This window comes from Abrus precatorius, unplaced genomic scaffold (genome assembly GCF_003935025.1).
Source record: "Abrus precatorius isolate BTA unplaced genomic scaffold, Abrus_2018 Scaffold10, whole genome shotgun sequence".
NCBI lineage: Eukaryota > Viridiplantae > Streptophyta > Magnoliopsida > Fabales > Fabaceae > Abrus > Abrus precatorius.
This window is the reverse complement of record NW_020874292.1, coordinates 22,635,620-22,649,819: the sequence shown is the minus strand read 5'-3', so window position 1 is coordinate 22,649,819 and position 14,200 is coordinate 22,635,620. Positions and strand designations below refer to the sequence as shown.

Below are 14,200 nucleotides of genomic sequence, written 5' to 3'. Positions count from 1 at the left end.
CTCTCTATACTGAAATTCTACACCAAGTCAGACATCAGCTACTAAAAAACTCACAATCATTGATGATCATTATTGCTAAGAGTCGTATGTTATTTTTCTGCAAATTTACATTTCAGTTTATTTTTCCATTTCACATTTTCTGTTCCTGTAATTACATTTTTATTTAGTATATTTCTATAAACGTTTACGTTTAATTTAATATTATTTCTTTTATTGTTCATGCTATTTTTGTTTACTTAACATCATTAACCTCGTTATTATATAAAAAAATACACTTAAAGAATCAAAAAATCTAAAATTCAGTTCTCAAATTACTTTTAAATTTATTTATTTACAATGTAAATAGTCGTCTAAGACATATTTAACTGCTGAGATTGTATGTTGCACGATTTTCAAATACTCAAGTGAGAATGATATTTTCTTCTTGTAATCGATGGTGATCTGCTATTCAATGAGTCGTATGAAATCACATTTCTTTTTACTCTTGTTTCAGATATAAAAAAACACCCTTTTTTCCAGCAAAAAAACAATAAATAAAGGGAACATTTGATCATCTTAAAACATACCCTGCGCATGTCAAGTAGCTGCTTTAAAATAGTATATACCATGATATATTTTTAGTCTTGTTATATGGTACAAAAAAATTTTCAGTATCAATAAAATAAAAATGAAAACGAAAGAATTTTGGTTCTAAAAAAAGAATATGTAAAATTTGATTAGTAAATAATAAGTTAAAAATAAAAAAGTATGAATTTGACGGAAATCGAGCTTTCTCGTTCAGTCTACCCCATTTCTGTTTACACTCCAATATTATTTTTTATTTTAATCCTGACTTGGTGTTAAAAAAATCTCACGAGCGTCGGTTCCCACGAAGATGAGATTGACGCGTATTCTATCTCCTTTTAATTTAAAATTTTCCATATTGTATGTTGAATCTTATAAAATCTACCGTTATCATCATACTTAATTGTTTAATTTCTCATGGTGTGCCAAGTTAAAGCTGTGACTTCGAGTACCACATGCACAAGCTTCACCACTTTTCAATTATCTTGCTCAACAAGTGGTACTCTCCACTAAAGTATAACTAATACAAGCAATTTTAATTAAATTAATTACCATCAATCATGACGCTTTTTGCAATTGATCCTCCCAATATATGCTACATGTCTATATGCAATGTAACATCTTAGAGATTTTATTATTAATAAATGCTACTTAGAGTGTGAAAAAATAAGTGCTACTTCTACACTTTGCGTGCCTTGCTGGCGTGTTAGATCAAAGGCTTCATAAAAAAAACATGGAAGCATATTTACCCATTAACACCGATAAGAATTAAAGTTAGTGGAGAGTGGGATCAGTGTGGCTTTATTTTGCCATGTTTGTGGACATTCCTTTAACAATTAACAATGAGTTTCTGCACGTGAATAATTTGCATTATGTCACAAAACTATAATAGCATTGGACCCTTTATTAAAGTTATCATTGTATTGGATTTTATGAAGAACTTAACTCCCCTCCTCACCCCCTATCTATCTCTAAAATCACATCTCTTAAAGTTCTTTCTTGATATTTGAATATTTGTAAAAACTTAAACCCCCATAATGCTTTGCCATCATCATTAACATTACATCACCTTGTTGACGTTATCAGTATCAGTAATTTTACTCCTTACGCTAATGCCCTTCTTGTATAGTTCCTGTGTTAGTGATTGTATTAAATGAGTTATTTGGTTTTTCTAATACAGATTCAACTATACATTAATAACACATGGGTGATTGTTAATAGTTTTAAAAATATTTATGGATACTTCTTATTGAATATATACAAATGTGGATTATTATTATGCTATTAAAATACAAAAAATAGTGCCGTAGATTAACATACATATAATATTTGTATATGCAAACTAAAAAATATTTAAACTTTAAAATTAGGAATCTAATCTAAGATTACTAAATGCAAATGAATTAGATATTTTGCTGAACAACTACATGATATTTTAATTTCTTATTTCTAACATTTGAGTGAGAAATAAGAAGTAAACATTTTTATAAGATAATAATTTCAAAGCATTTAAAAATCTATATTCAGAATGCTCTTTGCTACAATTAAATGAGCCATACAGATTCACATTGAAGATGAGAAAATGGCTGTCAATTTTTTTTTTATATTTATTATTGGGATGTAATTTTATTTTTGGTTACGCTTGTTAGAGCATTAAAGAGTGCTTTACACATGAGTTGAATACTGTATCAATTCAAAATTTTAAGATAAAAAATTATGAAATGCCACCCACATATGTATTACTGAACTTCTATCTTTATATAAAATGTGAAACTTTTTATTTATTTATTATTGACTTCCAAACTTGCTAAGGGAGATATTAGCATTAACCATTGCCTTTTCACACGTGTTGGCTACTCTACATGGTATAATGTTTGTCATATCTCATAACTAAATGTTTGTGGGGTAAGGTCAAAAGTGTCAAATGACTTGTTCGCGCTCTAAGATATCCAAAAGTAGTGTTAAGAGTAGGACCATTTCAATTATTAAAGCTAAGAAATGAGAACAAAGCTTGTATTCTAAATCACAATCAAATGCTGTATACATAGGAAGCAAGTGTGAAAGCATTAAAGCACCAAAAAATAAAAACAAAGCTTCAGAGTCAGAAAGTCACATTCCCATAGCTATAGCCACCATCCTTGGACTGAAGACTACATCACCGACCCAGCAACATTTTTCCTTAAAATCAGAATAAAAAAGATGGCAAGAACAGGTACAAGGGGTGATAAAAGCATCGAAGGCAACACTCACAGGATTTCTGGCGGTTCAATCCCAAAAAGGGGTCAAGTGAAAAATGGAATAGTAATGGGTTTGGTCCACTGTTTAGCTTCTGTCTTCTCTCGCACTGGCAATAGACCATCTCCTGCCAGAGTAACTGACAATAGACCTTTCTCATTAGACTTAAAGTGGTAATAGGAAATAGGAAATAGGACAGTGCCATACCCAATTTTGTTGATATATGATATATATCATGTGTGCAATTGGATTGCTGTTTTATTTGCAATTATTTCCTTATGATAGTGATTACTAATTAGTGAATGTCTATAAGTGGTTGTTGTATTTGTATGGCTTCCAAAGTCCAACTTTACAAATCACAATCACCTTTTTCTTTAGAACTTCGTTGGGAGTGCGGTGTACCCACTACCCAATTGAATTCAATTCGCTTTTCCATGACCAAGAGGAGGACTTTCTGCTTTTGCCAATGCAAACATTTTTGGTGAAATGATTTGGTATCATGACCGTGGTTTTCATTTCCCTTCTTTCACAATGGAAATTCTCCATCTTAGCATTTTAGACCATGCCAATTAATTGAATAGACTCTTTGTTGGATGGATTTAAGGTATGGTTCTCCTTGCTTGTTTTATGACAAGCCATTTGGATCTAGTGAAAACAATCTCATGTCCTCTCGGATTCCAAATAATTATTTTGTACTATTCACCGTGTGATTCTTCAATTTCATTGTCAAAATGAGGCAATTAAATAAGTTGGAAAATATAGAAGGATATTAATTAAGTTGGTATGATAAGAATAATTATTTAAAACTCAAACTGAATGTGACATGTTGTGTTTGAATTCTCCAACCTCAATTCAAATACCAGAAAATATGCACGGAAGGTTTATAACTATATGTCCCCGATTATTTTCAATTGCTAAAAGCCAAAAGTTATGCACGTTCACATGTTAGCTTTTACTTTTCCTTTTTAAAAATTCTTCAAATTTGAGTTCATACTTATCAAACACGACCTAATTTGAACCAAAAAAGGTAGGAAGACGCTGCCTCTGGCAACCGTACACACGTTGTCTGTCTCTGTTGGATTGTCTATGTCGCTTTGTCCCGCTATATTTTATCAATGAAGTATACTATCACAAATATTTTTATGCTATTTTTTCTAAATTTCAGATATTCTTCACTGATACTGGAAGTTGATTTCTTGAGAGAAAGAGAGAGAGGAGCAAAATTAATTTGATAATTATTTTTGTTTAAAAATGTTTAGATGAAAAAAGAAGGATCTATAAGTTTTTTAAAATTCTTCTAATTCTTTAATTAACTTTTTTTCTCTTCTTTTTTTATTCTTTAAACATTTTCTTTCTCTCTTTTTAAACTCTTAAATAAAGTTTTAAAAAATACACGTGGTTTGAGTTAAAGGAATTATTTGATTAAAATAAAATTTTAATGTTATTTAATAAACACCACTCATAAAGTAACATATAAATTTTGTTCTTTATTAGTTTAACGCGTGGCAGCACAGAAACGACCATAGAAAGACATGGAATATGGATGGTCAAAGAAAGAGTCCAACCCAGTGGCAAAGCCTTTTAATTATAGTCCCCAAACGAGGGGCAATTTAGTAACATGCGTCCTATATAATAGCCCGAGGAAAGTCAAGAAGTAGAACATAGAAGCATAACCATTTGGGTATCAAAAGGGATCATCGCAAGCACAACACAAACAACCGAGAGAGTGAAATGGGGGGTGGAAGTGCAAGTGTAAGGGGTGTTATGAGGAACAATGGAAAAAGCTTTCCTGGGAGGCTCTCTAGGCGTCCGATTCCAAAGCGGGGACAAGTGAAGGTTGCAATTGTGTTGGGTTTGGCCAATTCGGTGGTTGGCATCTTTTCACGCACCACAGCATGCGTTGCACCTCCTCAACTTACCCACTAAGAGGACCAAACCATCTCCACACAATTTTTGCCCTTTTTTCAGTTTTGTACAAATTTTTCTTCTTTTCTGAGTCTGCCAATTCTCTGTTTTATTGCTCTTCCTGCCACTTGCTAGTGAATACAACTGCTGCTGCTGCTTTTTCACTGAATTTGCAAAATGAATGGATATGCTTCGCTGGATATATAAACTCACCACGTGAAACATTTTGTGATCGGAATTTTATTTAACTACGATTGGTGTCCGTTAATGGGAAGCCTTAATTTGAATGAATCGAGCAACTGTTTAACGCTCTACACTTGACTAACGATGATTGAGGAATTAACCATGTTGGTCTTCTATTATGAGATAGTGGCGATTCTTTCCTTTTATGTTGCCTTCAATTATACCTCTAAAATTTATGTTTTTTCCCTTTCAAAATCGATTGAAAAGATTTGGGATCCAAAAGAGGATACCCAATTTTATGAGATGTATTTGTATTTAGCAAGTCTTCAATGCTTAAAATGCATTGTTCCTCTGAAACATCTGTCATAAGAGCTTTTGAAGGCCAGCTTAGCCTCGAGGCAAGAAGAAAGTTACCCAGTATATGTAATTCCTTAAAGCGTTAAAATGATGAAGGAATAGAATGTAATATATTATCGTAAAAGTGTTAGAAGTGATAAAATAAGGTAAATAGCAATGATTTATTTCTGTGCAAAGGTTATTATACTATACATTGCAGGGAGCCACTTTTAATTTGGATGTGGACATGTGGTGGGTGGGTTATGGACTTAGCTAAACGACAAAAACGATGCTCTAAGGAGGGGGATTCATCAACTCCAGTTGCCCACGTGACTCAATTGCCCCGTCGATGACATCATTTCTAAGGCTTATCTTAATCTGATTCAATTAACCACATCCACATCCACGGGTCCTAACCTTGCTATAATTGCTAGTTGCTTCGAATAGTTTCTTTTAGAGAATAATTCTAGATCTTACTGTAACATCTTTAAATAAATTACACTGCTTGTTAGATTAAAAAATTAAATGCATTTATATTTTTAAGACATTAAATATATTTATATTTTGTCTAATATTTATTTAATAAAATATTAAAAAGATTTATAAAAACAAATAATAAGAAGACATATTTTACTTTTTCTTCAAATCTTCCTACAGTCACAGATAACTACAATATATAAATTGCACAAAAAATTTTTGGGTTTTAAAGAATAATATTAAAAAAATATTAGCAAAAAGTAAAATATTAAAAAATAATTTATAGAAATAGATCTTGTATTGATACTGATAAGATAAACCGATACAAAGTATTGAAAGAAAAATTATAAAAGTTTTATAAAAAGATTATTGGCTCATGAATTTGTTGATGATTTTTTCTTTGAAATAATGATGTGTATATAGAGGGATTTTTACTTTAGAGACATTCTTCCTTGTCTTTTTTTTTTTTTGGAAATATTATTTTAAAGTCAAATCTTGTATGTTATACTTATTTTGTTGACATTCTTTTTCAGACTTATCTTTGTACGAAGATATTTTTTATTTTTTTCTTTTTTGTTTTGTTTTGTTGATACTTTTGATTTAACTTTGATGAAATGGAAAGTAAATTCTGTAATAATTATCTTTATTTTTATCTCCTGAATCTTCTATGTCATCTAGTGAATTTGGGCTTAAATTATTTTGTGTTAATTTTTTTAGAGGTCGCTTGTGAGATTTTTAGTGACATTAACTGCATAATTTCATTAAACTCTTTTTCTATTCCTGTTGCATGAAGACTTGCTATTAATGTAGACTTTTGTGCCAAAAACTCTTGATTGCTTTTCTCTTATATTGTTGTATTTGTTGGAGGATTTAGATATCTTTAAGAAATTCCTTTGAACTTCTTATCTGGGTGAGGAGCTCGGCTTGAGTTTGTAACCCTTGGTCTATCTTATGTTTGTTGAGAAGATTAAGATTAAATTTTGTCCACCATTTTATTTTTAGAGTCTTGTACTAGTAGTTGTATTGTCTGAACTTCATTAAGTTTAATAGAATTATATTATTACATGAGAATTCAAGTAATTCCTAAACTAGGTACGAGTGACAAGAGTTGATATTATAGTGTAAAGTTTGTATTTTTTTTAAAAATATTCCACAGGTTGTTCTGACTTTTTTGGTAAATATTTATATATTAGATCTAAAATCATGATACCAGTAATGAAACTATTTTAAAAATTTTAATGAAATTTTCTTTTTAAACCAAATAAACTAGGAGCGAGTCGTCGGTTTAAGATAAATCATACTTTTTCATAAATTTATATAATCAAAATAATTATATTATTTATATTAATATTTTATTGTAAAATTTTTATTTTATATGTGACTATATTATTTAATTTTTTATATAAATTTAAAATATTTTATACTCTTTTTAAATTGATAATTATGATTATTCTAATATCACTTTTTAAGAATGACTAATATTTAATATAACTGTTAAAAATTTATAATTATTGTACGTATGATAGGTAGAAAATACTTTTTTAATCTTTAAAGTATCATAAAAATTATTTTAAAATATTTATCTTTAAAAGAATCGTAGATTATATGAATTTTTTGAACCGCAGTTGACGAATTATGACCGCTATACGAGTGATCTAAATAAAAAATAGGCATAATTTTATATTTGATTTCTATATTTTAATTATTGATATTTATTTTTTAGTTTTATAATTGTTAAAAAAAATTCTTTAAAATCTCATCTAATAATCAGAATAAATAATAAAAATATAATATATTATTTGATTTATATAAATTATAAAATGTAAAGCATTTAAATAAAGATAATATATAATAAAAAATTTATTTAATTATTTTATATATTTTTCATAATTTTATAAAAAATAATGCTATGTTACATCTTTATTATATTTTCATTAAATATTAAATTATATTTTAAGTTAAAAAAATTAATTTAAACAATTAAAAATATAAAAAATAAATATTAACAATTAAAAAAAACTAAAATATAAACTAAACTACAAAATATAAAAGTAGAACTAAGCCTAAAAAATAAATAATGTAATACAGAAAACATTATTTTCAATGTGTCCACTGGCGGACAGCAGCATATGGCCCCCCTATTGACCTTTTCTTTCCATTGACCGGTTGACTCTCTTTTTCCGGATTTTGACTTTATCTTCCTCTGTTTCTTTACCCCCACGCATCCCTCCCTTCCCTTTTTACTCTGTTCTATTCTTTGCAGTTTCAACCAACACAATGGCCCTTTGTATTTTTATGGCAAATAATTCCTCTGTATTTTTACGTAATCTCATATATCATCAGTGTTGAAATTTTATAACCTTTAAGCAGAGTCATTGACGATAAGCATGTATAAGCAATTCAAAACATCGACAGATCAATATGTTATGTCCTATATAGATCACATATCACGTAATCCCTTATGTCACCAACAAAATAAATTGATGAATAATCTTAACAGACTCGAGAAAAAACAAGCTGACAGCTCCATTAATAAACAATAACAAAATTTTATTCCATGAGAGTACGAGAGGACAAACAAGTGTGTGTGCTATTTTAAAGTTCTTGAAAGGCGAAATAATTGGATAAATCTTGAAAGGTCAAGACTAAAAGGTAATTAGTCGAATACATATAGACACATACATGTAATACATATTACACTTAGCATATAGTTATTGTATAGTAATTGATGTTATGTGAGTTAACTATCTGGTATTATTTTAACCTAGTTTGTATTGGTTCAATTTCATAATTGATCCCCAATACCTTATTTGGATTAGTTACATAATCAGGCCAGCAATTATACTAGCCAGGTTTAGTCGGATTTTATAACATCGGGTGGTAGAAAGAGATGACTAAGAATAAATTCCAATGTTAACTAAGAATAAACAAGTGGAGTAATATACAAGCGACAAAGAATAATATATAAAAAGTTCAAGAACCGGTATATTTAATACGTTAAAACTTTAGGTTGAATGTGATGTATGATATATTTGCATGGTTCTTACTTGACACATTGATCATGATCTACTCAAGATTCCAGGCTTCCCTCGTGACCCCAATAAAAACAAATGCATAAAAAAACTACTCTGAAATATGTCTTCTCGCATTTGCTTTTATTGCCTATATGACAATGAGCACATTGAAATATGATCACATCATTTACTCGTAGTAGTAGTCAGTGACATTACATAATGTTCTCAGATTTGCAATACAAAATCAATTAACAAGTGTCATCTTCCAATGTGGTTATAACTCGAAAATGTACGACTTAAGATTGTATATTGGAATTAGTTATTTAGCTCAGTTTTCGTTAGCGAAATGTAGTACACTACTTAGGTAAACATTTTTCCTTGAAGCATTTTATCTTTCACTAGACTAATTGAAGATTTTATCTGCTTATCATTAACAAAATTAATAATAGCCATCAATACAAAGGTTGAAAGGAGGGGGTTTGCCCGAAGATTTGCTGAAAATTTCACTTCTGAAAAATTACAACTTGAAAGACTTGACGAGTGCTTCTTTTTTTGTTTTTCTAGAGGTCTCTACAAAATGAAGAAAAGCAAATCATTACATGTTCTAAATATAACAAGTTATGGCATTGAGAGATAAGAAAACTCCATCAAGAGGAATAGTGGAGTCACGGAGAGATATTTTTTGAACTTGAGCAACATGCAAAGTTAACTTTGCCATACAAGGATCATTCTCTTCATTAATAGGATCAACTCTTACTCGAAAGATATAGCTTACGACAGAAAACTTGCACTAAATATGATACCATTGGCAAACGCATGAAGTAAAGAGCATGCGCATTTGCATGGCCTATTCAAAATTAATTGGGCTTGAAGAATTTCAATTTCAGCCCATCATTCACAATGCTCCAAATACCTCCAATGGAAAAGGCCAAGCTAAAACCAACCCCTAACCATCCCAGAATCCAGTTGAAATACCAATTGAAGCTATACTTTGTTGGCTGTTTTATGAGAACCCACATGAAGCAAGGATATGCAAAAGTGACTGGAAGAGTGAGTCCTCCAAGCAAACCAGCAAGACTTGAAAGGAATGGAAGCGCCACACCTATGAAGAATGAGACAAATCCATAGAACACTCTAAAACCTGATCTCACCCATATTGAGCAGGGACGGTTTGTTCTACTGGTGTAACCAGCTTCAAAACTATCAAAAGCAGGCATTGAGTATATCTGAAAACTGCTCAAGCAGTTAAACACAACAAGAAGGAAACTTAAGGCTAGAATTCCTCTTGAAATGTCATGACTGTGAAATGCATACAAAGCAGTGAGAATCCCTCCAGGAGGCATCTGCAAGAAAATAAGGTAAAATTAAGGATGCTGCGTCATGCGTGGTGAATACAAAAGGGTGCATGTAAAGGCACATTGCAATGATATATATATAAATATTAGTTGTACTTCAGTATCATTAGGAGTTCGGTCTAGTTTTAAGTTCACTTACTTGGTTCCCATAGGCCCAAAAGCCTCCAATAGCAATAGGGAAGAGGCACATTGCAATGAAGAAATAAGCAACCTTGGCTCCTTTCCACATTGGCACCCGAGCTGGGTGCTTAAAAGTTGAAGGCATTGTGGCCTGAAGGAAACAATGTGCATATCTTCACTTACTATATAGAAATAGTAAATTATAAGACAAAACTAGAACAATTTCTTAGCAACTCGTAAGTACCTGAATTTCTAGAGCCAAATTGTGGCCTCTAAAAGAAAAGGCTATAATTCCAAGGGCATTCATGGCAAGAAATGCAGAAGCAGAAGATGATTTCAATGACAGTGGTTCATAAGAGATGGAGGGTGGCCTTTGTTGGCTTACAGAGAGTACCCAAACCATAGTGGAGTAAGTTATGGCTGTCACCGCCCCTATGAGTGAAAGCCCTGCAATTGAATTGAGGTTTGGAAGCTGAGACAGGACAATGGATAGAGAAGTGAAAACCAAGTACCACTCCACTGTGGTTAAAGGATTTGAGGTACATGTGGGACCACAAACTATTTGGAAGAACATTTTCATGGTCTCCCCTCCAATAAGAATCAATGCTGTTGCTGTTCCTGCTGATAAATAAACAGTTGGGAAGAGAGCAAGCCAGACTCCTAATCTTTCCCCTGCAAAATAATTTAGAAACTAAACATTGCAGGGATACGATGCTTTTCAAATCAAGCAATGCTAGTTTTAGGACAGTAATAAGCCTCTTTCAATTTAGTTTGAGTAACCACCAATTCTTTGAGGATGACTTTACATCCAAAAACACTAGTTTTAAAGCCACACATTAATCAATTATATCTCATATGTTTCAAAGCATTTCCAGTGTTAAGTAGCTTTTTTATAACAATGTTACATCAACTAGCTAGGAAAAAAAGTAATTGATGGCAAACAAGCTTACCAAATGCTGCTTGTGCTAGCTCCACATATCTGTTGTACCTTTTACCTGGAACTGCTTCGTGTAGCTGAACCAAAATCCATAAGGTGTAAAGTTGCCAACAATATGCTATGGTTAAGGAAAGAATTCCCCAACTCCTGCAAAATATTTAGATAAAGCATTTGTAAGTGGGCTACCACAATTCCATACAACCTTTTCTACTCAGCTCAATTGGCAATTGGCAAATTCCGTATTCTACTGAATTAAAAGGATAGAATAGAAACATGGTCAAAGGACTTGCACAAAACGTGCTTCCAAAACAGTATTAGAAATTAGGAGAAAAAGGGGGCTCTATCAATCTTCAAAAAGAGAGAATATATGACAGAATGAGAACTGTTAACTAAGACAAGGATGTGTTAATCAGGGAAGGCAAAAAATAAAGTGCCAATTGACAAGCAACCTGTCCCCCCCCCCCCCTTCCCCTTCTTTCCATTCAAGCAATAAAATGTTTGATGAACTTTGATATTTGTAAAAGACTGGCCCCGCATTACAATATCGTCTTACTTTCCTGCTAGGGAGGACATGACGAGGAGACAATATTAGTATGAAAGTAATGTTTCTGCCCACAAATAAAGGAGAGAAAATAAAGAGAATTCACATGCGCTATTGCCAAGAAATGCACCAGCACAAGATATTCATTTATGTTGAAAAAAAATGAATAAGCTTCGGTTACAAAGGCGTGCTCATGCTGTCATCTTGCTAGATAGCAACAAGCTGATTTGACTGAAATTAAACGCACTTAAAAAGTGGTAAGATACAAACTATATTTTCCCCTAGTCTTGAAAGTCAAAAAAACATAGAGGAAAATGATTACAAACTATATTAATATCTCATATGTCACATACTCTTTTAGGTGAGACATAGTAAAAATAAGGAACCCATAAAAGCATACGATGTTTCACAGCAAAAATGTTGATCATTACAGTTGAACATTTCTAATTCAATCAAACCAGAACACTGGCCTAAACTATACAATGACTCATAACGAACGAGTATCCAATGGTGTAAAAAATGTAACGTAGTGAACAGGAAAACATACCAGCCAAGATAAGCAAAAGCAACAGGCAAAACGAGGGCCTGAAAACCAACCCCAGCATTGAGGTTGTGGAATGCAGCATAGTGAGCATTTCCATTGCGAGACTCGGTGATGGGAAGCCAAGCATCTTGAGGGTTGAGTTTGGTAAGGTGTCCCACCTCCTCCAAGTAACCTTTCATGTTTATGAGCACTCTCTTCATTGGCGTCCCTATTGGACTCAGAAACCTTGGTGATATGAAGGAGGTTGGGGTCCATGCATTTGATGATTTTGCTTCCTTTGATGCTGGTCTTGGTGACCTTTGCCCCGATGGTGTCAATATCTCTGGTGTTGACACTCTTGGTGTGGCAGGTATAGATATCAGTTCTGTTTCTGGTCTCTCCTCCATCATATGAGTCTAACAAAATAACCTGACCAAAAAAAATCATCTAAATTTGAGAATAGTATCTTAGTTGTGCTTAATAAATGTGAATGAAGTGAAAGTGACACACACGTATATAAGGTGGAATTGTGATTTTGTTGGTGTATACACGACATAAATTGCCTTGTGTTGGAGTAAAAGAAAAGAAAATCTCATAATGGTAATTTGGATTACCAAGTTATGATACAACAATATATGCTTTTATCCAATTATTTTACACTTCCTATAACAGGTGCTGTTATCAAAGTCGGTTGCAGGCAGAAGGAGAGAACAGGAATATACTTTATTGACCATATTGTCAAAGAAAAAATTAATAACGGTAATCAGAATTCACCATAACAAGAACAGTCCATAATAGACGGAAGCATTCAAACTGTTAACAACAACATCCCAAAAGTTAATTAAAGGAAAACCTCAAAATGTCACGAAACAGAACAACAATGTATCGAAACCATATAAGCTAACGACAGAGCTCCTTAGTAAATCATAAGAAAACCAAACTGCAATTTCCTGAGCTCATCCCCAGTGTAAGGCTTTTGGGTAAAAGTCGCATCCGGGCACAATCAAATTAGATATCATATTACACCTTCCTAGGCTACCATAGTTTGAACTACAAACTTGGAACATAATATAAGAATTTACTTAGGATTTGTGCATCGGATCTAAACTGTCAAGTTCAGTGATTAGATACACAAAAGCCATCTGAAGATGCTTAAAATGTGATCTTGAAAATTCCGTATATACGCTCATATGCTCATATAAACTCTATGTATCATGTATAAACATGAAAATAAAGACCAACAAACAAGCAGCAAGTATTTTCAAAATGCCTTAAACAAGAAGTAGAACAAATAAAGCATGCAACACCATGAAAGTAAAAATACCTTGATATACAGGCACCAAAATAATGAAGCTTGGAATGAGAGCAAAGAAACTCAGATCACAACAAGGAGAAGAAGTTGAAAGTTGAAAGTAAGATGAATGCAGCATTCATGTGAGAAATTCAAAGTGATTGAGTTCACTATGATCTTTATATTTATTTATTCTTTTGGGAACGGGGTATTGATAGTGTATCCCATTGTCTGTCTCGAAATGCGGCTATATAAAATGAGTTAAATGACGTTGGTCCGAGAAACCACAATGTTAATCACTTTCTTTACTTTCTTTTTTGTGTGTGTCTCTCTCTCACTTTGATTTTGATTGCGTTGAGCGTTGTAGCGCAGCGACAAGCACAGTGGGTGTTGGTGGGTCTCTCTCTCTCTCGGGGATGCAAAAGTAGCCGAAAGGAATGCAATGCATGAAGAAACAATGTGGCCGTTGATCATTCGATGTGATTGGGCCACGTGGACCCATTCAACGGCAGTGATTGTGTTCTACCACTCCATTGTGCAGGCGGGAATGGTAGCTAGCGAATGGGATTCTTCCATCATTCATGTTACTTCATACGTCTAAATCAAAACCTTAATCAATCAATGTAGAGTTTAAGAAGTGGGGTCTACATTATGATTTTGATTTACAGCATGTTCTCCTCTCATAAATGCATTCTCTTGTGCTTTTTCTTTGTACCCAT

The 14,200-nt window shown here is 32.4% G+C and overlaps 1 protein-coding gene across 1 annotated transcript; it reads right to left on the bottom strand.

Moving 5' to 3' along the window:
- Nucleotides 1-9,571: 9,571 nt before the first annotated feature.
- LOC113852916 (lysine histidine transporter-like 8) lies at nucleotides 9,572-13,625 on the bottom strand. Its single transcript, XM_027483315.1, has 6 exons — nucleotides 13,515-13,625; nucleotides 12,215-12,619; nucleotides 11,140-11,273; nucleotides 10,434-10,861; nucleotides 10,209-10,340; nucleotides 9,572-10,057 (listed from the first exon to the last, which is right to left on the bottom strand). Exons 2-6 carry the CDS (start codon nucleotides 12,598-12,600, stop codon nucleotides 9,572-9,574), a joined length of 1,566 nt encoding a protein of 521 aa, XP_027339116.1. The 5' UTR covers nucleotides 12,601-12,619; nucleotides 13,515-13,625.
- Nucleotides 13,626-14,200: the final 575 nt, after the last annotated feature.